The 22,811-nt window shown below is 35.9% G+C and overlaps 1 protein-coding gene across 2 annotated transcripts; it reads left to right on the forward strand.

The window, feature by feature from the left end:
• On the forward strand, positions 1–22,764 carry LOC311098354 (low-density lipoprotein receptor-related protein 8-like). Of its 2 annotated transcripts, none has more exons than XR_014609461.1 (13): positions 1–116; positions 4,207–4,557; positions 5,902–6,021; positions 6,413–6,538; positions 7,764–7,935; positions 8,030–8,245; positions 10,936–11,054; positions 14,147–14,286; positions 14,505–14,649; positions 17,455–17,565; positions 18,674–18,748; positions 20,614–21,455; positions 21,988–22,605. XR_014609461.1 is itself a non-coding variant. In XM_084138510.1 (13 exons), the coding sequence occupies exons 1-13, from the start codon at positions 53–55 to the stop codon at positions 22,012–22,014; spliced, it is 1,821 nt and encodes a 606-aa protein (XP_083994636.1). In that variant the 5' UTR covers positions 1–52; the 3' UTR covers positions 22,015–22,764. The 2 variants fall into 2 exon arrangements, 1 of the variants encoding a protein (XP_083994636.1); XM_084138510.1 differs by having other exon boundaries at positions 20,614–20,768; positions 21,988–22,764.
• Positions 22,765–22,811: the final 47 nt, after the last annotated feature.

Here is a 22,811-nt window from a genome sequence, read left to right on the forward strand (position 1 = left end):
TGACGCAATTGCCTCGCGACAAGAGTGCACTTTAGAGGACGCTGAGCAAGGCATGGAACACCTTGGTGCATTACTACTGCTGTTGACTTGTGTGTCACGTTTTCCTTTAACGGAAGGTAAGTGATGGTTTGTAAATATGTGTGGACAGAGGATTATAAATGCATGTGCTAATATGTCTGAATGCATCGCTAGTGTTCACACTTTCCTATTGGACCTCACGTTGCACGCGGCGCTGTCACGCCATCTGATTGGATCGAACGCCTCATGCTCTGTCAAACTGATGTCCCGAGTTTCCTCGCAAAATATAAAGATATACTCACTTACTAAATTACTGTCAAGCACGTGGACTTTTAAATATACCAAAATAAATATACTATAACTGTATTTAATTTTGAATGTTGTATCGTACAGCCTGTCCTTGGTATTGTGTCAAAGTTAATTACATAATATAATATAATGGTTTGACTATGTATTATGTTTATATAGGATAATTACACCCCCTCTGAATATAATGATATTTTTATATTTCTAGATTACAATTCATGGAAAAATGACAAAATTAAAATCGATTAAACATACAGTTAATTAAAACGGAGAAAAATATGTCATCAATATCTGTAAAATAAGTAAATTAGTGAATTTTGCTTTGATGAAGAGTTGCAAAAATAAGTACACAAATGTACACAATTAAATTCAACAAATATGTAATAGTATGTCATTTGTCCTCCATAACTTGAAGTATACTGCTCTGACCAAGTTCAGGACAAATATTTACATCTATTAACTGTTTTTACGGTTTAACTCCTGGATGATGACCGCCTTCAGTGTTTGATGGGGAGTGTTCCTCAAATTGTTTCTTCAAAATCCTCTACAAGTGCCCAATAGAGTTAAGGTCAGGTGAAATAATTGTACACTGAACAATTTTCAGTCACTGTCATGTTGAGGAAGTGACCAACAACGCAGGGAATAAGGAGAAGGTAGCATCTTCTGTTTCAAGATTTTGTATTACATCACATAATGATGTGTGAATTCATGACAGCATTGATTAAGCACAAGTACCCAAACTTGCACCAGAAAATATTTTGTAACTTTCATGAGGAGGGTATACTCATTTTTGCAACACAACATTTATCCACTTTGATAACAAAATATTATCTTCCTGATTAATATTGACATGCTTCTTTGGTTAATGATCAAGCAGACTTAATATGTCTTCTACGTAAAGAGTAGGTGCTGAATTTGTTAACTTTCAGAGGGGATGTACTAATTTATTCTTAGATATATATAGATATATAGTTTACCGAACGTAACCAACATGGATATTGGCTGTTTCAAATTCAAATAAAAAATCTGTTCATTTGTTATGCCACTTCTATGACATTTACAGTTATTCATTACTTATTTTGTTTTACCAGGTGGGAAATTACTGAAAGGTCTGACAAGTGTGCAAAAAGTAATTTATTATTATAAATAGTTCAAACATTCATTCAATCAATAAAAAAATAATGTCAAGATATTCATAAATTAAAAAGCTTTTATGGGAGAAAACAGAACTGAATTTAAATTTCTATTGTGTTTTGTATTATCATAAGGTATAGGAAACTCTCATAAAATAAATAATCCAAGGGTCACAACTGGCTGCAACAAACCTTTTAAGGTTAAAAACCCCTTAGTTTATAACTTTAATAATGGCTTTCATAATAATAATAATACATTTTATTTATGATGCACTTTACATTTCAACGAAATCTCAAAGTGCTACAGTAACGGGGTTAAAATCATGAGAGTTAAAAGGCCTTTTGAAATAAAAATGTCTTTAGGCCCTTCTTGAAAACCTCCACAGTTTGTGGGGCCCTTAGGGTCTCTGGGAGGGCATTCCAGAGCCGTGGGGCGACTGCCTGAAAGGCCCTGTCTCCCATGGAGGAGAGTTTAGTCCTTGGTTGGTACAGGCAGTAGGTAGAGGTAGAGGAGCGGAGGTTTCGTGTGGCGGTGTGTGGGATGAGGAGTTCACTGAGGTAGGCAGGGGCAGTTCCATGTATGCACTGATGGGTGAGGAGACAGATTTTGTACTGAATTCTGTGTTGAATGGGCAGCCAGTGTAGTAATTTCAGGACAGGTGTGATATGATCGTATTTGCGCCTCCTCGTCAGGACCCGGGCAGCGCAGTTCTGAATATGCTGGAGCTTTTGCAGGCTTCTGCCAGGGATCCCAACGAGGAGGGCATTACAGTAGTCCAACCTGGAGGAGACAAAGGCATGGATCAACCTCTCAGCATCCGGTTTGGAGAGGAAAGGGCGGAGTTTGGCAATGTTTTTAAGGTGGAGGAAGGAAACCTTACAGAGGTGGCGGATGTGGGTGTCCAATGTGAGATTTGAGTCAAGTCTGACTTTTACGAGGTTTGTAATAGAGGTAGACAGAGCGATGTGATGGCCAAAAATACTACTGAGGGAGGAGGACTGGGTTTGGTGAGGGGTACCAATCAAGATGGCTTCGGTTTTGCTGCTATTTAATTGAAGAAAGTTGTCAGACATCCATGCCCCTATCTCCTCCAAGCAAACCTGAAGTGCAGACGGCAGCGCTGAGGGGAGTGAGGAGTCCATTTTTCTGTATAATTGTGTATCGTCTGTGATGATTGGGACTGTCCTAAAGCAACATACTCCAGCCTGCCTGCGAGGTATGACTGGAACCAGCTTAGTGTGGTCCCCGAGAGTCCTACCACAGACTGGAGACGATGGAGCAAGATGTTGTGATCCACGGTGTCAAAGGCGGCCGACAGGTCCAGTAGGAGAAGGAGAGATGGTGAGCCCTGGTCTGCAGTCATAAGTAGATCATTCATGACGCGTACCAGAGCTGTCTCCGTGCTGTGTGCTGCTCGAAAACCAGACTGAAATTTTTCGTATATGTTATGGATGTGAAGCTGGGCAGCAACAACTTTTTCCAGAACTTTAGACAAAAACGGCAGGTTTGAAACGGGTCTGTAATGAGCCAGGATTTCCGGGTCAAGTGACGGCTTTTTCAGATGTGGACGGATAACTGCAGTTTTGAGAGCTGGAGGAACCTGACCGGATTTTAGTGACTGGTTGATGATTACTGTGATCAGTGGACTGATGGCTGTAATGTTGGATTTTAATAATGGTGTGGGGAGAGGGTCCAGTGAGCATGTGGAGGTTCTCATGCACTTTATGATCCTCTCCACCTCTGTCTGAGAAATGCATGAGAAGAAAGAAAATGTTTTAAATGGATTTGCGAGACTGATTTTGGAAGAAAGTGAACCTGTAGCAGAGAAATTGGACCGAATTGAAGTTACCTTGTTGGTGAAAACGTCCATAAAGTTATTGCACTGGTCCATACTGGTGTCAGCATGTGCATATGTGGGAGGTTTGAGAAGAGAATTTATTGATGCAAACAACTGTCTTGAATTTCCAGTGCAGTTTGAGATTTTATGTGAAAAATATTGAGACCTGGCTATGGTAAGTGCTTTGGAGTATGATTTTTGGTGTTCCCGGTAGGCCTGTTTGTATACATGTAAGCCACTGGAGGTGAATTTCCGCTCCAGGGCACGGCCAGCCGTTTTCATCCTCCGGAGCTCTGTTGTATACCAAGGGGCTGACCTGGAAAAAGTAACTGTTTTTGTTTTGATTGGTGCATGTAACTCAAGGATACTATAAAGGCTGGAATTATAATGGTCAACAGAGCCATTAACAGATGCGAACTGTGTGACTATTGAAGCTTGCTGTATATCTTGGTTGAAGAGGGTGGAGCGTAAGCACTTTGTTGCAACTGGGCATAAGTTTTGTGTAAGTTTATTGTAACAAGAACATAAATCACAAGTCATAAAGAAAACTTTTAGATTTTTCTCTGAAGATGTTTGCGTTATATACATGCAATAAAATAGGGATTAAAATGTAAAATTACATTTCAGGACGGGATAAGCATAAAATAGCCTGTGCTGTTTTTTTTGTTTTTTTGTTTTTGTTTATATATTATTGCCATGTCAAATGTTGCAGTTTGGTAACTGACAATACAGTAAATTGCCAAAAGTGCAAGAAATGTCCCAGATTACCCTAATTCACCTACTTGTACAATTTTACTAAATGTTGTCTAGTCACATAATAGAGAATTTTTCTGTGATCGTCTTAAGCTATTCAAATTTCAAACTGTCCTCTTTCATCTTTCAGAACTGAAGAACAGTTTTTATTTTCGCAGGTTTTCCAAAGTTTGTGTGTAATAATGGCAGATGTGTGCCTGTGAATCAGCGCTGTGATGGTGTGGACCACTGTGGCGACGGAAGCGATGAGATCTCCTGTTTGAATTGCACTAGTGGCTCCTTCCACTGTGTGGCAGCAGCGCAATGCGTTTCTGCCCGCAGCATTTGTGATGGTAAGCTGGACTGCTCAGATGGAGCAGACGAACAGTTAGACGCATGCGCATCGCTATCTAAACCACAGACATGCGCCAGGTCAGAGTTCAGATGTGCTAATGGCCACTGTGTGCCCAGTTCATGGAGGTGTGACCACTCCCCTGACTGTGAAGATCGCAGCGATGAAGAGAACTGTGGTGAGTTGCATTTTTATTTCTGCCGTATATATACAGCTTTGTTATTTTTATTATATATATTAAATGTGCCTGTGAATCAGCGCTGTGATGGTGTGGACCACTGTGGCGACTGTAGATTAGGGTGACCAACCGTCCTGTTTTCCCAGGACATGTCCTGTTTTCACGTCCTGTCCTGGCCGTCCTGTCTGTTTTTTATAAAGTGATGAAAATGTCCTGGTTTTCATTATTTTTCATTGGGCCATTAAGCGTGTACTTTAAATATACGCTTGCCTTTGCACACAAAACATATGAAACCGGCTTCGGCTTCGCCCCGTCTTGTTATAATCAGCGCGTTCCTCAATCCGATTCCGCTGCGGCAAGCAGAGAGCACGTCAGAAAACAGAGGTGTGTGTGTGTGTTCATCTCAGCCTCATTGGTCTGTCACTGCTTGTCATTTCAAATATTCTGACATTGACCAATCAAATCAAAGTAGGCGGACTTTACGTTCACAGAATTTTAGCAGCGTGACTCGACGCTTCAGTTTGCGGTCAAGTGCGAGGTAAGATGTAAGTAGCTAACAGCGTAAAAAAAAGCCCAAATGTAAATTCACAGATGATTTACAGAGAAAATTCCTGCGTTTTCATTTCGGTCGGGATCCGTGTAAAGCAGAATGCATGAACAACAAAGCTGGCACGCACGTGTCAGTGTCAAATACAGGTGCTAGCGACCTAGAAGCCCACATAAAGAAAGTATAGGCTACAAGAGAACAACAGGAGGATTTAATTATTATTATTATTTTTTTTTTACTTAAATAGTGTAGTAGATTTTTTATTTTAGCAGTAGATTTTTAACCTATGCTTATGGCAATGAAAAGAAATAGTGTCATCATGTAAAAGGTGTTAAAAGCTAAACCTTTTTTTAATAGTATTCTATTTTTGCGGGCCAAACATTGAATGGAAAGGATGTATTCCTTTATGTATTAAAGTACAATAACATAGGTTGTGGCCTATGTCACAACAAGGTTGTGAATGCATTTGTCAAGTATTTTTTGATGCATTCACCCCCAGCCACGCCCCCACCCCCTTAACCACGCCTCCTCAAACCACGCCCTGCCCATCAACCACGCCCCCGTCCTGTTTTCTGAAAACTAAAATATGGTCACCCTACTGTAGATGATAAAAAACTAACACTGCTCTTTGCTGAATAAAAGTCTTAATTTCTTTAAAAATAGACTAGGCCTATGATATGTAATGTAGACCAGTACGAAAAGTGCTTTATGAAAGAAGCTTCTTTTTTTATTATTAATGAATGTTTCATAATTCACTGTTTGTCTTTCTTTTACTCTCTATTTCTGTCTTTGTGTAGATCAAAACGAATGTGAGATCGATAACGGCGGATGTTCTCACATGTGTATTGATCTGCCATTTGGCTTTATGTGTGACTGCCCCAGTGGAATGAGGCTGGTCACGGACACACACTGTGAGGGTGAGAAATGATTCACACAGGTTAACTGGAGAAATGACTTCATGTGATCCAGTGCATGCAATGTTACTCTAGAAATGTCATTGTAGAAATGCTTTATTTACTGTTGGAGCAATAACAGGGTGGTTCCCGAGCTAAAACAAGTAGTATTCAACAGCTTATATGATCTAAACATTTCCTCCCCTGTGAGGTGACCCACTCCTCCATGTCAAATTAAATAATTTTTTTGCAGTTTTAATGCAGGGAAACTTACTAATTACACTTTTAACCAAACCTTTAAAATTAGCTAAGCTAGTAATCCTTCTCTCTTTGGTTATGCCAATAATCATGGTTGACTTTTTTTTAGTATTAATAGGTTTAACTTTTCTCTCAAATACTAACTTTTCACTTTTAGATGTGGACCGCTGTCTTGATTCAGATGTGTGTGATCAAATTTGCGTCAGTTTCACTGGATCTCCTGCGTGTGAATGTCAGGATGGGTATGAACTGACCGCCGGGACTGGACAGTGCAAAGCTACAGGTGAGAGGATTATTTAAATGTAATTGTCCTGTAAAGACAGTCAAAATTGCAGATCTCTAATATTTTACACGTGTATCAGTGATAATTTGATATTATTTATGATAATTTGATATTTTTCCTTTATAGTGTCCTTGTTATAGTGTAATTATACAGTTAAGTACTGAGTAACATTAATTAACAACATGCACTTACTATAGGGTTTGGATTAGGGTCAGATGCTTGTAGTTATGGATCACTTTTTTTTTTTTTTTTACTGTAGCAATTACATTAATGTGTAATGAGGACACTATAAAATACTATTACACTACCATTCAAAAGTAAGATTTCTTTTAAAGAAATGTAATACTTTTATTCAGCAAGGATGCATTAAATTAATCAAAAGTGATTTGTACTAAAAGATTTGTACTTCAAATAAATGTTCAAAAAATGTACCACAGTTTATCATCAGCAGTTCAGCACATGATTTCAATATTGATCATAATCAGATGTTTCTTGAGCAACAAATCAGCATATTAGAATGATTTCTAAATGATCATGTGACACTAAAGACTGGAATAATGATCACAGGATGAATTAAATTTTAAAATATATTGAAATATACAACAGTTATTTTAAAATTGTAATGATATTTCACAATATTTCAGTTTTTACTGTAATTTTAAACAAATAATTGCAGCTTTTGTAACCATAAGAGACTTCTTTCAAAAACATTAAAAAAATCTTACCGACCCCAAACTTTTGAATGGTTGTGTTGTGTATATTATTTCTTAAAATTTTGAATTGGCTTATATGTTTCTGTTTTCTGTTTTCATTTTATTTTTATCTTAAGTTTTAGTAATTTTGAAGGGATATGGTGGTGGCGGAAAAAAATATGAGATGGGAAGAAAAATAATAAGTAAATGCTTTTGCGTTCTCTCGCAAATGTTTTGTGTTCCCCTGAAAAACTTTGTGAGCGAACTCAAAGTTTCTCAGGGGAACACAAAAGCATTGACAAATAACTTTTCCTCCATCTCCATTCCTTCCTTTAAGGGATCTGTAATTTTGGTTTGTGCGTTTGTCATTTTTATCATTTTTATATATCTATTTAACTGTCATTTTTTTCAGTTTTAATCTAGATTTTAAAATCTAGTAATCAAATATTTGTATTTTATTTCAGTAACATTTTTTAAATAGTTTTAATTAACAGTAACAAGATTGATTCGGGTGAGCGATTGGTCTTGTACAGGTGCTGTTGGTCATGTGGTGGTCAGCACTCATGAGGGTGTTATGTGGATGGACCTCAGCGGCTCTGAGCAGAGAAACATCACGTATGAAAGTGTCTCGAAAGGACCTGTTACAGCACTTAATGCAAATAACACGCTATACTGGACCAGTCCAGAGAATGACGTCATCTACAGGTGCAGCACCATATTGATTAAATAGAAAATGAATATGCTATTCATACATTTTATCACAAAACACACAATTTAAGCCAGTTTATGTCTATTTCAGAATGTCTTTAGACGCCAGTGACCATAGACCAGCTGTGTTGTTAAACGCCTCCATAGGTGTTCAGGGATTGGCGGTAGACTGGATCCATGAGCTTCTGTACTGGGTCAGCACCAGTACTCATGCTTTACACGTGGCCTCTCTGAATGACTCCAAACAAAGGCAGCTTGTGTCTGGACTCTCCAGACCTACTGCAGTTGCTGTCCAGCCACTGCTAGGGTAAAATACTGCCGTCTTCTCTATATAAATCACTTATCCCTGGTTTCACAGACAGGGCTTAGATTAAGCCAAGAGCATGTCTTCGTTCAGTTAGGACATTTAAGTAGCTTTTATAAACGTGCCTTAGAAAAAAAATGATTTCTGGTGTGCATCTTGAGACAAAACAATGCCACTGATTTATTTTGTCAGTGCAAGTTGTTTAGGTTAAAATAGCTCAAACATGCATTTTAGTCTGGGACTAGGCTTAAGCCTTGTCTGTGAAACCGGGCAATAGTTGCATAAATGTGAACCAGAAAGAAAAAACAAATCTGCTGGAAAAGAATGTAGGACAGGTCTTTATTCAAATCATATGAATTTGAGTAATATGGTGGATGGATATTATAGGACAATATTATTTTGCTATTCTTCCTTAAATGTCATTTGATATTGATATTAGCAACTCCTCAAAATATTATACTTGCACAATTAATATTATGACATATGATGTAATATATTTTATATTATAAAGACAAGTGCTAATATTTTGATTTATAATAAGAATAAAGAATACTTTTTTTCCTTTAGAATAATGTCATTGTGATGTGCACAATAACATTTATTCATGAAAGATATGGTCAATATTGATCAAAGGTATACTCCACCCAATATTGAAAATAATCTCATCATTTACTCACCCTCATGTCATGGCAGATTTAGTACATCTTGTTCTTCCTGGTTATCTTAGTTCTTACACAAACAACCAGGAAGAAGCAGAGGAGTGTTTATTTAATACAAAATGTAACTAGAGAACACAGGGGAATAAAACACTGGCCAAAACAAAGAACAAAGCAATAGCACTCTGAGAATCTGAGGATCTTTGGCAATAGCAATAGCACTCTGAGGTTAACACTCTGCAGAAGTTGACTGTCACTTAAAAAAACAATTACAAAACTGCCATGAATTTACATATACTGTAAATACAATCTACACAGATAAATAAAAAAGAAATAAAAAATGAATGGCCTTGCTATTTCAAAAATCTTAAATGCATTAAATAATAACAGTTTTAATAGCTTTATTTGTTTGTACTCTCCATAATAGGAACTAATTCTCTAATTCCTTAAGCACTTAAACATTATTAATAATGTATATGCCTCATTCTCCATACTTTTATCATAATGTAAGAAACCAAATATGATATGTTCATACAGTAAAGGAAAACTACACAACATTTTTTTATTTATAAATGTAGAAATCTTGGCTGGTGAGGGTCTATGTTGCCGTGTTGACCTGTTCTGTTGATTGTTCTTCTCTTTAACAGACACCTTGTCTCATTTTGCAGAAATTTTAAGAAAAAAAACTCCCACAATTACCTCTTTTCATCTCGATAGTTCTAGAGGAGGAACAAGGAAATAGCCATACCTAAATAAGTAGGAGCTTCCTTCTCACGAATCTTTAACATGGCAGTTATTCAAAGCAGTTATTTAACTTTTGTAATTGGGAAAGGGAAAGACCTGAGGAACTGGATATCAATTTCAATTAATTGCTGACTGAACTTGACAAGCATGATTTAAAAAAATAATGAAATGTAACATCAGCCAGGTGATTTATCAAAGCTCCTCTCTCTTCAATTTCCTCCTATTTGAATTGCCTGAAGCAACAATAAGAAAAATAGAGATTAACAGAGATTGGGACACCTCATCCACCTTTATCTGACACCTCATCCTATGCAAAATCAGAGAGCTATTTCCTCCTTCATAGAGTTTTCATGACATTACAAAAATAGGCCATCACTTCTAGTGCGAGTTTCACAATGCGCTGACATTTCCATCCATTATGAACTCATGAATCCACATTTGACAGTTGCTTGGAAGTAATGGTTTATAGTTTAAAAAGTTTAAAATATTAGTATTTTTCTCACACACGCCTATCTTTCACTTCAGAAGACATTATAGCCGCGTTTCCATTACCCTTCAAATTTCGTAAATTGAAATTAAGCCCAATAGAAACGCGTTCATTTTGCAAAAAAGTTTTTATGCTCGCATGAGGTGGTTTTTCAACCAATACGAAAAAGGAGTATTTTGCAAAACTGTAATGGAAACAGTTTTTTCGCATTTACAGGGCAGTTGGAGTACGTAAAAGTCAATCATTCTTTAAAGATAATGCAGTATGTTTGGACAGTTTTTTATTAAACTGGGAATACTGGATTCTAAACAACAAAGGAATGCCACAATTTATCAAGACCTTGAAGCAGATAGGAGGGAGAAATGCTCCATTAATGCTTGGATAACACGCCTACGTCTCCTTCGATTAAAAATAATGGCTAGTGCGGTGGCTGCAATATACATAAACCTACCAACATCTGTTGCCATGATTTTTGGAATGACTTCTCACACGGAAAAAAAAAAAGTCGCATTTTAGTCGCATAACATCGGTTAATTGAAACAATAGTTTTTTATCGACATATAGAAAATATTGCAAAAGTTTTGGGCAAATCTGTAATGGAAACGCGGCTACTGATTCCTCAACCAAGGTGTTATGAATTATCGTTGTGTTCAGTTTGCGTGGTTTTTGAAGCGTCAGCTTTGAGCGGCCCATCCACTTCCATTATATGGACTCACAGAAATGTATTAGTTTTCTACACATCTTTGTTTGTGTTCCTTAGTTTGTTTGAATTAGTTTGTGTTCTAAACCTGTTTTTCTTCCACTAGGTATCTGTTCTGGGCAGAGAGTGGGGCGTCTCCCAGAATTGAGCGAGCCAGTTTGGATGGGACAAGCAGAATATCATTGATAAATTCATCCATACGTTCCCCTGTCGCAATCTCTCTAGGTTAGACTTCTCTGTAACACTTTACAATAAGGTCCCATTAATTCATGTTTGTTAATGCATTAACTTAAATTAACCAACAGTGAGAAGTACATTTGTTAGTTATTATTAATCTTTGTTTGTTTCTTAATATAAATACAACTGTTCGTTGTTAGTTCATTTAATCCCATGTAAAATAATGTTAATTGATACAACTATTGATTTTAATAATATATTAGTAAATGTTTAAATGATTCAGAATTATTTTATTTATTATTATTAATTATATATTAATTTAAAGTGTTCTCATGAGCAATTTAGTTGTGAGATCCAGCCTGCTCATTTTACTTAATCACTTTTTGTATGTAATAAACCAAACTCATCCTTAAAGAGGTCATGAGGTCATATTTTTTTTATAATGTTCTCTGAGGTCCACTTATAATGTTATCAAGATTACATAAAAAAACATTGTAATTTAGAAGTAATAAGATATTTTCTATTCTGTTTTTGACCCTCTCTTTCAAACACTCTGTTTTGATGTGTGCGTCGTATTCAAGACTTGGAAGTAAACACCCACTGCTATGATTGGATAGCAGTTTTGCATATTAAAATAATTTTCAACATTCCCGCCATTACACGTGTTGAATTGTTTTGAAAACTTCAAATATTGAAAAATATCTTGCATAGTTGAACATTTGCCAACAATTTGAAACAACGTATTACATATGCTCATAGCCAATGTCTTGGTTGTGGCAATTAAAGTTTGTTAGCCACTTGAAGTTACCACAGGTAATTGACAAATGATGACTTGCGGTGTTTCATGAAAACTAAATTATGAATGAATGTACCATTGTTTGTCGTTCTAATAGGTTATTCATAGTTCATCATTCTCGATAAAGTAAAAAAATTGTCATTTGCAGTGTCGTGTTTCAATAAAGTGAAACTCATTGTAATGTCTTACTGATGACTAAACAGAAGATGTCGCTCACTGGTGCTTTTATTCAGTATTACAGCGAATGGTTTGGATACGTGTTTTCGTTCTAATGGGCTAATCCAATACCCTGGTAATCCAGAGTTCTCGCGAGAGCACAAGTTGAATTTGCTCAGCAAGTTACTCTGGTGTCGAGTAATGATGCTCATTAAATATGCCCCTCGATCTGAGCTGCACCAATCACATCGGGTTATCTGATATAGGCGGGCCAGAGGTGAGCTAAACAGATGACGACAGCGCTGTGACGTCGAAGTCATTAGTAAACATTGCAAGATGCCTATGGATGAATACCAGTTGTTTGAAACGGCTTTGGCCGCTACAATGAATGAGTTAGACTTGGCTTTTTCTCTAAAACAGGAACAGAAGACGGCGCTCGAATCGTTCCTTTGCAAGAAGGACGTTTTTGCTGTTTTGCCGACCGGACACGGCAAGAGTCTAATCTACCAGTTAGCTCCGCTGGTAGCGTATGGGGTTTATTGTTGTGATTGGTCGTAGTGTTATCCAACTGCGTGCAGTGAGATTTTCAGATGCATGCTTGGTGCCGCCCCTCAAGATGGGCGATTTTCATTAGTCGACGCCAGACCATTAATCTTTTAGATTTAGGTCTGGATTTCCAGGCTACTAATCCAATGCATTAACCCCATAAATGCCGAAGCAAAGGAAAGAACAGCAAATCGCAACTGTCAGTTTGACAGTTCAGTTTGACTGTGACGCTAGTATAAATACTCAGTACCTATCAAACGATCAATAGTGACACGGTAAAAACACAACAAGGACAAGGCAATGATGTAGAAGTAGGCATTGATCTTCTTCTGCAGAGGCAGTCTTTCATCACACAATGACGTAATAATGTGACAAAATCCGAAACGAGTTGTTTTCAGAGCTTGTAGTCCGAACGAGTAGTTTTCAGATCTTTATAGTAGAATGACCTCTTATATGTCAAAAGATCAAGGAAAATCTGTGTTAGAAGTTTTCCTCTTATCTCAGCTTTGTCCAGAGAGCAGTCCTGCCTGCAGGTTTCTTTTTTCATTAATGAGGACCACAATTTACAGAGGGGGAGAAAGTCTTCTATTCTATTCTATGCATTGTGTGGAAGCCTTCGGACCGCAAGGCTCAGAAGGATATTTTACCGGATAGTTACCATTTATAGAGATGTTATACAACGATATATGATACAATATGATGTAATTTATGCTTTTATTGGTTGAAGAACGAGATACTCCCTTTATATTCTTACTACCGTATTTTCCGGACTATAAGTCGCTCCGGAGTATAAGTCGCATCAGTCAAAAAATGCGTCATGAAGAGGAAAAAAACATATATAAGTCGCACTGGAGTATAAGTCGCATTTATTTAGAAATTTATTTCACAAAATCCAAGACCAAGAACAGACATTTAATCTGGAAAGGCAAGTTATTTAACTAAGTTACACAGTAGCACACAGAACAACAGGCTGAGTAGGTGTCCGGTATGTTAACGCAACACATTAACAGTTATTCAGCTACACAATAGCATAAAGAACATATACCTGGGAGGCTGAATAGGCTAAATTAACATAAGCCAGCGAGTCCAACAAGCAAGTTACCAGTAAACAAGTTCACCAAGCTCCCGCGATCTCATTCCACATCACTGAATCCATTGAATTTTCTTCATATGGTGTCGCTTCTGAATAACTCCGCCAACTAGAGCGCCCTCTCGCGGCTGTAGACGGTAATGTTTTCTCTTGGTTCATCTCAGTCTGAATTAATTTTGATATATAAGTCGTACCTGAATATAAGTCGCAGGACCAGCCAAACTATGAAAAAAAGTGCGACTTATAGTCCGGAAAATACGGTATATATTCCATACCCAGAGTTTTGGGAGCTAAGCTATTCTTTTAGCTTCCCAGCAGCTGGTTTTCATTATTCATTCATTACGCCTAATAAAGACGGAGACAAACAGGCACTTATCGTGTTGGAATTCTTCATTTCTAACAATCTGTCTAGTTGTTCTTGTCTGATTAATGGATTAGAGTTAGAAAACAAGATAAGACAAGATAGGAGTTTGATAAAAGATTAATTGTTATCTATTTTGTTCAAGTTAAAGTTAATAAGCTGATAGATATAATTTTTCTTTCCTCATTAAGATATCCCTCGTGGTCTGCTGTACTGGGCGGACTCAGGTCTGCGCACAATATCAAGGGTTGCATTTGATGGACAACATAGAAAGATGGTTGTGGAGTCTAATGGTTATCTGGATCAACCATTTGGACTGGCCGTATTTGAGGCACGTAACACATTGCATGCAATTCATTTCACTACAAATGACCACAGTTGATTTTATAACGGCAACAAAACGAAAACACACCTGTGACACTCTATAATGTTTTATATTATCCATATTCACATATGTGTTTTGATTTTTATTGAAATATTAATATTATAAAATAAATAATGGCATTGATAATGGAGTAGTACTGAATTTCTGATGTATATGTCCTGCAGAGTCGAGTGTACTGGAGTGACCAATTTACCAAATCCATCTGCAGTGCAGACAAGCACAACGGCAATATGCTCCAGGTGTCTCAGAGACTCGGATCCGTTACACCCGCTGGGCTGGTCATCCTTCAGCCACTGTTACAGCCTGCAGGTAGACAAAAATCTTTACACTGTTAGTGGCCAAAAGTGATGTCCGGCCTAGAAAAATTTATATCTTCAGATTGTTCACCCTTTGTAGTATATTGCATAGTTGTGCTTGGGGTCACTTGTTTTATATGTGATAATGCAATGAAACATGCCAACTTATATAGTTATAGTATATAGTTATAATATATAGTTTTATATATATAGTTTTTGGCCAGGCTGTCAAATAAAGAAATTATGAATGCATGCGAAGATTAGAGAACCAACGAAATATTAACTCTTAAATATTAAAAAGTTGCCAGTCACCGCCAGCGTTTTTGATAATTTTCACAAAAATGTAATGCCCCCCAGAATACTTTGTTGTGTGTATAAACATGCAATATATCAAAAGAAAGAAGAGACCCTTTGCTTTTAAACAGCTTTTGCTTTTTTATTCTATCTTCATGTATTCTTTTTTTATCAACACTTAAGAAAATCACGTTTTGTCAGACTACATCCAGATCGGATTCAGAATGATGGAAGAGTTAATAACTGATTATACTGTAGTGGTAAATGTATGCTTTTTGTAGCTGTAGTTTGCCTTTTTTGACAAAAAATATTTTTAGATAAATAAAATACATTAATCTAGTGTTACACGTGGTAACAGTTTCCAATAAGATTTCATGTTAACATGAAATAACAATGAACAATACTTGTACAGCATAATGTAAATTTAAACTTTTACTAATACATTTTTAAGATCAAAAGTTCTATCTGTTACCATCAGTTAAAGGTTCATGATCATGTTAGTTCACAGTGCATCAAAGGGTTAGTTCACCCAAAAATAAAAATTCTGTCATCAATTACGCACCCTTATGTTGTTCCACCTGTTTGAGTTTCTTTCTTCTGTTGTACACAAAAGAAGATATGTTGATATGAAAAGAAGATATGAATGTTGATAACAGTTGACATAAATGTAGGGTTGCCAACTTTCTGAAATGGAATTTTTCAAAAAAAAATTTTTTTAAATAACTCCTGAAATGATGACTTCTGGTGAATATTGTGGAAACTAATTGATATATTTAGATAAATATATTTAATACATTGTAGCATATTATAATACAACTTATTAGGCCTATATTTATAGAATAGCAAAGTAGGCCTAATCAATATACAAGACTGAACCACATAAGTTAGATGTGAAATATAAAGCCTATCATGATCATTTTGCCAACAATGAACCATGGATTTGTTTAGTTTATAATACGTTTTATTTTTAACTTAAACAAATACAACATATAACATTCAAAACTTATCGGCTTAGACTCTTCAATAGAATTAGACTTCTAGAATGTTCTTTCCAGTGCAAAAAAATATATTTTTAATTTAATTAGACAACATTTTAAGGAGGTGCAAATATATTTATATAATTATACTTCCATTATAGTTAACTTTCTTTCCAGTGCAAAACAATAATATAAAAAACATAAATAAAAAAACAGCTAATAAAGAAAATCTAAAATATTGCACTCAAATACTGCATTCAAGCAATACAACACCTGTATGTATGCACATGGAAAATCTCACAGAAATAAATAAACCTCCAGACTAAGCACATTGTGCAGCTATTTTTTCCATGTGTACTTTTTTGATTTCTTTACAATGTTAGGCTAAACCTGTAGCCTACTATCTCTTTTAATATAATCACTTTCTTATGAACTATATTTGAGTTTTAAAAATCCACATGATTACATAGCCTACCATATCAGCCTCTGGAGACGTCTGACGGACAAGGAACCTTGACATCGCTCGGCCGTGTATTCATTGTCCCTCACGCATTCCAACCACGGGTTGGTAGTCATTTTCCCATTCAATTCTATATTTTTATGCTCTTTTCTTTTTCGCCGGCTGCTCGGAGGTAGTCATTTTTACATTTCCCGCTGTTGTTACTTGTCGTCATCGTTGCTACGATACGTGACTCACAATGACTGAAACGACCAATTAAAAGGGCATTCTCTGATGATGTTCCAATATGTTAAAAACGCTACGCTGATCATAGACAAACAGGGGGAGAAATTAGTATCTACCGCACCGTCTGGTTTTTTTTTTTCTTATCATAGCCTAGAAATGTCTTCGTTCATAGTCTGACATATATCAGAAGCTATGTGTCTGTCATGGATTTGCACTGAATTGATTCTCAAAAATACGGAACAAAGTGCGTTCCGTATCAGTTCAATACGGAACAAGACTTTTATGTGTCAAATACGGAACGATTCCGTATTATACGGAACGGTTGGCAACCCTACATAAATGAGGATGTAGTTAACAAATGCTGTAAAAATATATTGCTCATTTTTAGTTCATGTTAACAAATGAGTCCTTTATTATGAAGTGTTACTCTGCTGGTTATAACTAGTGTGACATTTTTTTAAATAAATGTCTGAATTTATGTTTTCCATTATCTTAAAAATGCCAACCTCAAATGACACATGAACTTAAGTAGTGTTTTAAAAAAAAAAGCATCCCAGGATGCATTTCACAACTTTAGTTTCATAGAGAATGTATAGAGTGTGCAGATTTGTGTACGATTTTTTTTGGTCACTAAAGAATTGTTACTTCCATTTAGTTTTGATGACTTTCATTCTGAAATGTGACAAATAGTAATAAAACAAAATGAGTTTACAACAAATTCAAAAGAATTTGTGGTTAATCGCATTATAGCTACAAAACCAAAACATGGTTTGAATTTACTGACATCTCTAATACATAGAAATTCAATATTTTTCAATGCGTTGATGTGTTTGTACCTATGTGTTTGCACGTGCAACTTCAGGTCATGCTGTATGCGGTATCTCTGGAGAGGTTTGTTTGTCAGTCTGCGTCACAGATCTCTTCTCTGAAAAACCTCAGTTCATTTGCTCTGACCCACAACAGACTAACTTTGGTACGTGAGTATTTGTGTCTGTGTACATTAGTGGTAAACTTCATAATCCCAGGTTCTTAGTTACTGACTGAGGTACAATTTACTGTTTAGTAGACCATATCTTGCTTATTTTGCTCTTTTGTTAGGTAAGCACCTGCTATGTCAAACACAATGTTCTGGTAACATTTAATGCTGTAGTTTTTACAAGTTGCTTAACCCACAAGCTAGGCTTGTCATCACACCTTTGCTGTGAAAACCACTTCTGCTTTTTTTTTTTTTGCAACTGTCTTGTGTGCATTTAATTTTGTACAAACCTTGTTTATTTGTTATGTTTTAAACTACTGGTTCTAACCTGTGGTTTTAAAAACTGACTTTAAATGTTTTAAAATTATGACAAAATGCATGGATCTGATAAAATACTGAATGATTAACATGGCATAGGCTGAAAAGGAAAATACCGCTATATAATCTGGTTTCTAATTGTTAATTTGTTAGATATTTTTTTTATTCAATTATCTACAGTCTTCTGCAATGCCCTCCAGATCTCGTGAAGCACTACAGTGCACTGGGAGAACCAAATAAGAGGGACAGAGACCAGATGACTAGATGCTCAGTTGGAAAATAGAGGATATTCTTATCAATACATAAACAGGATATCATCCTTTGACTTCTTTTGACTCACCTAACCAATTACTGGAAAAGGGTCTCATACAAAAGCAAAACTTGAGATCAGAAGCAGGATGACTGAGACTAATTGTTTATTTTTTCTAAATGGTTTTATGTAGCAGCATTGTGAAGGGTATAGCAGCATTTGTTCAAGCTTTTCTTTTTCTTTTATACTATGCCTTTTTTTTCTCAAGTCAGTTTTATTTATATAGCGCTATTCACAACACGCATTGTTTTAAATGAGCTTAACAGGCATCCATGGTGTTAATGTTTATAATGTCTGAATGCGTTAGTGTCCACATTTAGCAGTTCAGATTTTGCAAATACATTGTGACAGTAGAATTTGATTGAATGCACAGCCTTCAGTGTCAAGAACAAAAATAGAAAGTGTTTCTTCCTTTCTCTTAGTTTTCTTCCCCTTGCTTTTAGTTTTCTTCTTTCTTTTTTTACTTTTCATTTTCAGACAAGGATCTATTGCGGTCAGGAACAGGAACCCCACTTCCTGATTCAGCATTTTCATGGATTCTGTCTTTGACTGGTTGGTTCAACTTCTCTGTTGCAACCTTAAAGGGGCCCTATCATGCTTTTTTATGAAGTCTTGATTTTGTTTTTGGGGTGTACTAGAATATGCTTTCACACATTTTTTTTTTTTTTTTAACATATTTTACATTATTACATCGCCTGTAATACATGAAGCGTTCAGATGCAAAAGCCTCTAAGTGCCATCTGAAATTTTCTTCTAAAATGATCATTTTGATCAAGTTTGTATGTTTATGTTCAGTTATTTCACTTTAATGGCAATGAAAAATACCTATTAATTGTCATTAAAGTGAAATTACTGAACTTAAATATATGAGCTTGATAAAAATGATCATTCTAGAAGAAAATTTCAGATGGCACTTAGAGGCTTTTGCATCTGAACTCTTCACATGTAGTGCTTGTTTCGATGAAACTGAAATATGAAATGTGCTGTGATTGGTTAGCTGGCTCAGTGTGTTGTGTTTGGCACTGCTCAGGTGCAAATATTAAAGGAATAGTTCATATGAATCAATAATTCATATTCAAATCATATATCAATATGAAATCATTTACTGAGGGTGTCAAGTTGTTTCAAACCTGTATGAATTTCTTCTGCTAAACACAAAGGAAGATATTTTGAAGAATGTCGGTAACCAAACAGTTGATGGACCGCATTGACTTGCATAGTATTTCTTTTCTAAGGAAGTTAATGGGGCACATCAGTGTCTGGTTACCGATATTCTTCAAAATATCTTCTTTTGTTTTCAGCAGAAGAAATTCATACAGGTTTGAAACAGGTTTGAGGGTGAGTAAATGATAACGAAATTTTCATTTTAAAGTGAACTGTTTCTTTAAGGATGGTTTCAAACCAGTTCAAACTTGATTCAGACATAAGAATGTTAACAAACAAGAGGATCATGCAGAACGGATTTCATGCACAGACTTTGCAAGCATGGATTTCACAGGACGTTTCAGAGTGGTGTGTTTTTTTTTGTTTTTTTTTGTTTTTATTGTCTTATACATTTTAGATGCGTTATACACCATTTAATCATGATATTTGTTGGAAAATTATGGTAATACAAACAATAATCGATCACAAAACCATGGTTCATTTTTCTAAGGGGTGGTGAACAGCCTTATAAAAGTGAAAGCTTACAAAAGCTACGGTTAACACTATATCAGGACTAATGTTGGCTAGCAGGCGAGCAGAGCCAAACAGCTTTGCCCTTTGTTTACATCGTAGAAACAACATAAAACTTATAATTGTAATTGTTAATAGAAAATGCAACTAATAAGATATACTTACAAGTGATCCAGACAGATTGTCCTGATAAAATGAAAACTGCTCCATTTCAGGAGAAGCTTTTATGCGTAGCCTGCATTGTAGGCTACTCTCTTGGGTTCTGGAAGCTGTTCTCCGTAAAATGTGATAAACGTTGGGATTATAATGTTCAGGAACAGTGTTTAAAATAAATTAACCACAACCAGTTCGTCAGCTTTAGAAAAGGACAAACAAATGGGTTTTGGAAAAGGGGTGGAAAAAAAGCATCTCTTTGACATAGCAGCAGCTCAACCAGGCCTCGTCCCCTTTTTTTTGCTTATTCCATGGGCGGGGATTATTTAAATGAGTAACATTGTGACTTCATAAAGCCCGGAAAAAACGCATTGGAAAGTGGATTCTGTTAAATAAAATGTCTTCCTTCTGAAGTGGACTTTAAGCCTTGTAACCTTACAGATCATTTTTATGCTCAAACAGCAACATTACACACTAACTAAAAAAGTGAAAAAGCATAATAGGACCCCTTTAATGCATTCATGATTTTTTTTGAGAAATGTCTGGACTGATGTTCCCTTGATAACCTTTATTTGTTCTTTGTTTGTTAGTCGTCATCAGTTTGCTGTTGGTGGGGGTGGTGCTATGGTGGCAGCGGTCTGAATTCTGTGCCTCTCGTTCTCTTTCTCTTCTTGGAGATGTGACTCTTAAAGAATCCCAGGATCCTCTTCTGTTATCCAAGCTACCTGTGGTACAGGAGCATAAAGTAAGAGCCACAATTAGAAACAAAAAAATTATTCATTCAAAATGGAATGACCATGAATTGAAATGAATGTATTGCAATTAAAGGGCCGGGCGATAAACAATATCATATTGACATCGCAATAAAATTTACGTCGATAACGATGATAAGCTCTAGACATTTTTTCTCAATATAGATTAATAATCTGACAGCCTATCACACAGCAGAAATAAACACGACAACAGCTAGTCAGTGCATGTTGCTAATAAGTGATTTCTCTGTGTCTATCCGTGAATGTACGGCACATGGTTTCTTTCGTCTGATACACAAACTCACAAGTGGTGCTCACTGCAGAGTCAAATGACGTCCAGCTCCACCTCTCTGTGGAGGGATAGAGTTGTGTAGGGTTAGGGTGCAGTTGGATATTGCAGTTCCAACCATAAAGCCCGAATTACATTCGCTCCTCCTCACTGGATGTCTAGCTAGACTTAAGCTCCACCCATTTGCTCTGCAGTGAGCTGCCTCTCCAAGCTCACACACGTGACACTCACTCAATATATGAGGATATTAACAGATGAACTTCTTTTCCTGAGGTGCTTTGCGAGTCACTTCGCAAGCTTTTCGCCCTTTCATTTGAGAAATACTACTGTCAAATACACTAAAAACTGAAACTAAAACGGAAAGATCTTCACAACCACCATCAAATTAAAGGTTGGTTTAACTTTAAGAAATTATGACGGAAATGTATCACTACTGTATACTAAAATGTACTTTTCAAAGTAATAATAGTTATATAAGGAATATCATATTTTTCATACAATTCTGTTGTGACAAAAAATAAAAATGCAATGTTTTGTAAATTGTTATATTTTCATTTGATAACATTTTAAAAGCTTGATTAAATTGTATATAAATTTGTATTAAATCATAAAACACAATTAATGGTAAATGAATATCATGATAAATATTGATATAGTATGATATGGAAAAAAATTATTGTGATATTTTTGGCCATATCGCCCAACCCTAATTATAATACTTCATCAGTGAATGCATTAAGGAAACAAGTTACTTAATTTTTATGTCTATTGTCTCCCAATGATTCAGTTATTTTGTTTCTGTTGTGTTCTTTATAACATGATTATTTCAAATAGCAGCTGCTAAATTATGTATGCACTGTCTTGCATATTTCCTGTTCAAATTTTGCTTATCTGCATTGATAATATGTTGCTTGTGTGTTCAGGATGGCACACAGAATGGTTCAACATGATGACGGTATTTTCCTGTAATGGAAAACGCACACTTCCTGTGGTAGATACCACAGCGCCCAGGCAGGAAGATGGATTTCATGAGAACATTCTGCTTGGTGACCCCAAAAATGCTCTTACATTTTTTCCAAATGTCTATTTGTGATTGATAATCATAACACCAGTCAAACTGAATTTGAACTCAGTGTAGCATGTATAAAAATACACTATCATCACTGTATCAGACTTTTTAGTCCTTTAACTTAATTATGTGGCAAAATATGACGGTGAGAGTTATTGGAGCTCCATGTCAGTAATTAACTGATCATGTAGTGACACAACAGATCTGTGAGTTATTACATGACGTTTATTAGTTTTGAACTTGTTTTAAGATGTTCTGTTTAGTGTATACTGCTGTAATTTGTGAAGGGAATAATCTCCATTCACCATTTAAGTTGACAATCTCTGTCTTGCCTTTGTCATGTGTGCATAGAGACAAAATCAGTTAGGAAAAGATTTTATTTTAAAATTCACTGATGCTGGAAATGCCTTAGATTATAGTTGTGTTATATTTATTATGTGAGGAGAAAAAAATAAATGCTATTTATTTTTTGGTTTGGATCACTTCCTGCTTACTTTAAGTTAGTGTTAAAAAGAAGTTTAGTTCTTCTGATTATATATATGTAAAGTCTTGAGTTTGAAAAAAAGTGGTTTGAATGCCTTTAATGACTTGTTGGGCTTGGTGAAATAAATTATATTGGTTGGAAATTGTACTTTTGCAATTGTGTTTTCTTTTGTGTGTGTGTGCATTCAGCGATTC

The sequence above is a fragment of the Abramis brama genome (assembly GCF_963993115.1).
Source record: "Abramis brama genome assembly, chromosome: 16".
NCBI classification, from domain to species: Eukaryota; Metazoa; Chordata; class Actinopteri; order Cypriniformes; family Leuciscidae; genus Abramis; species Abramis brama.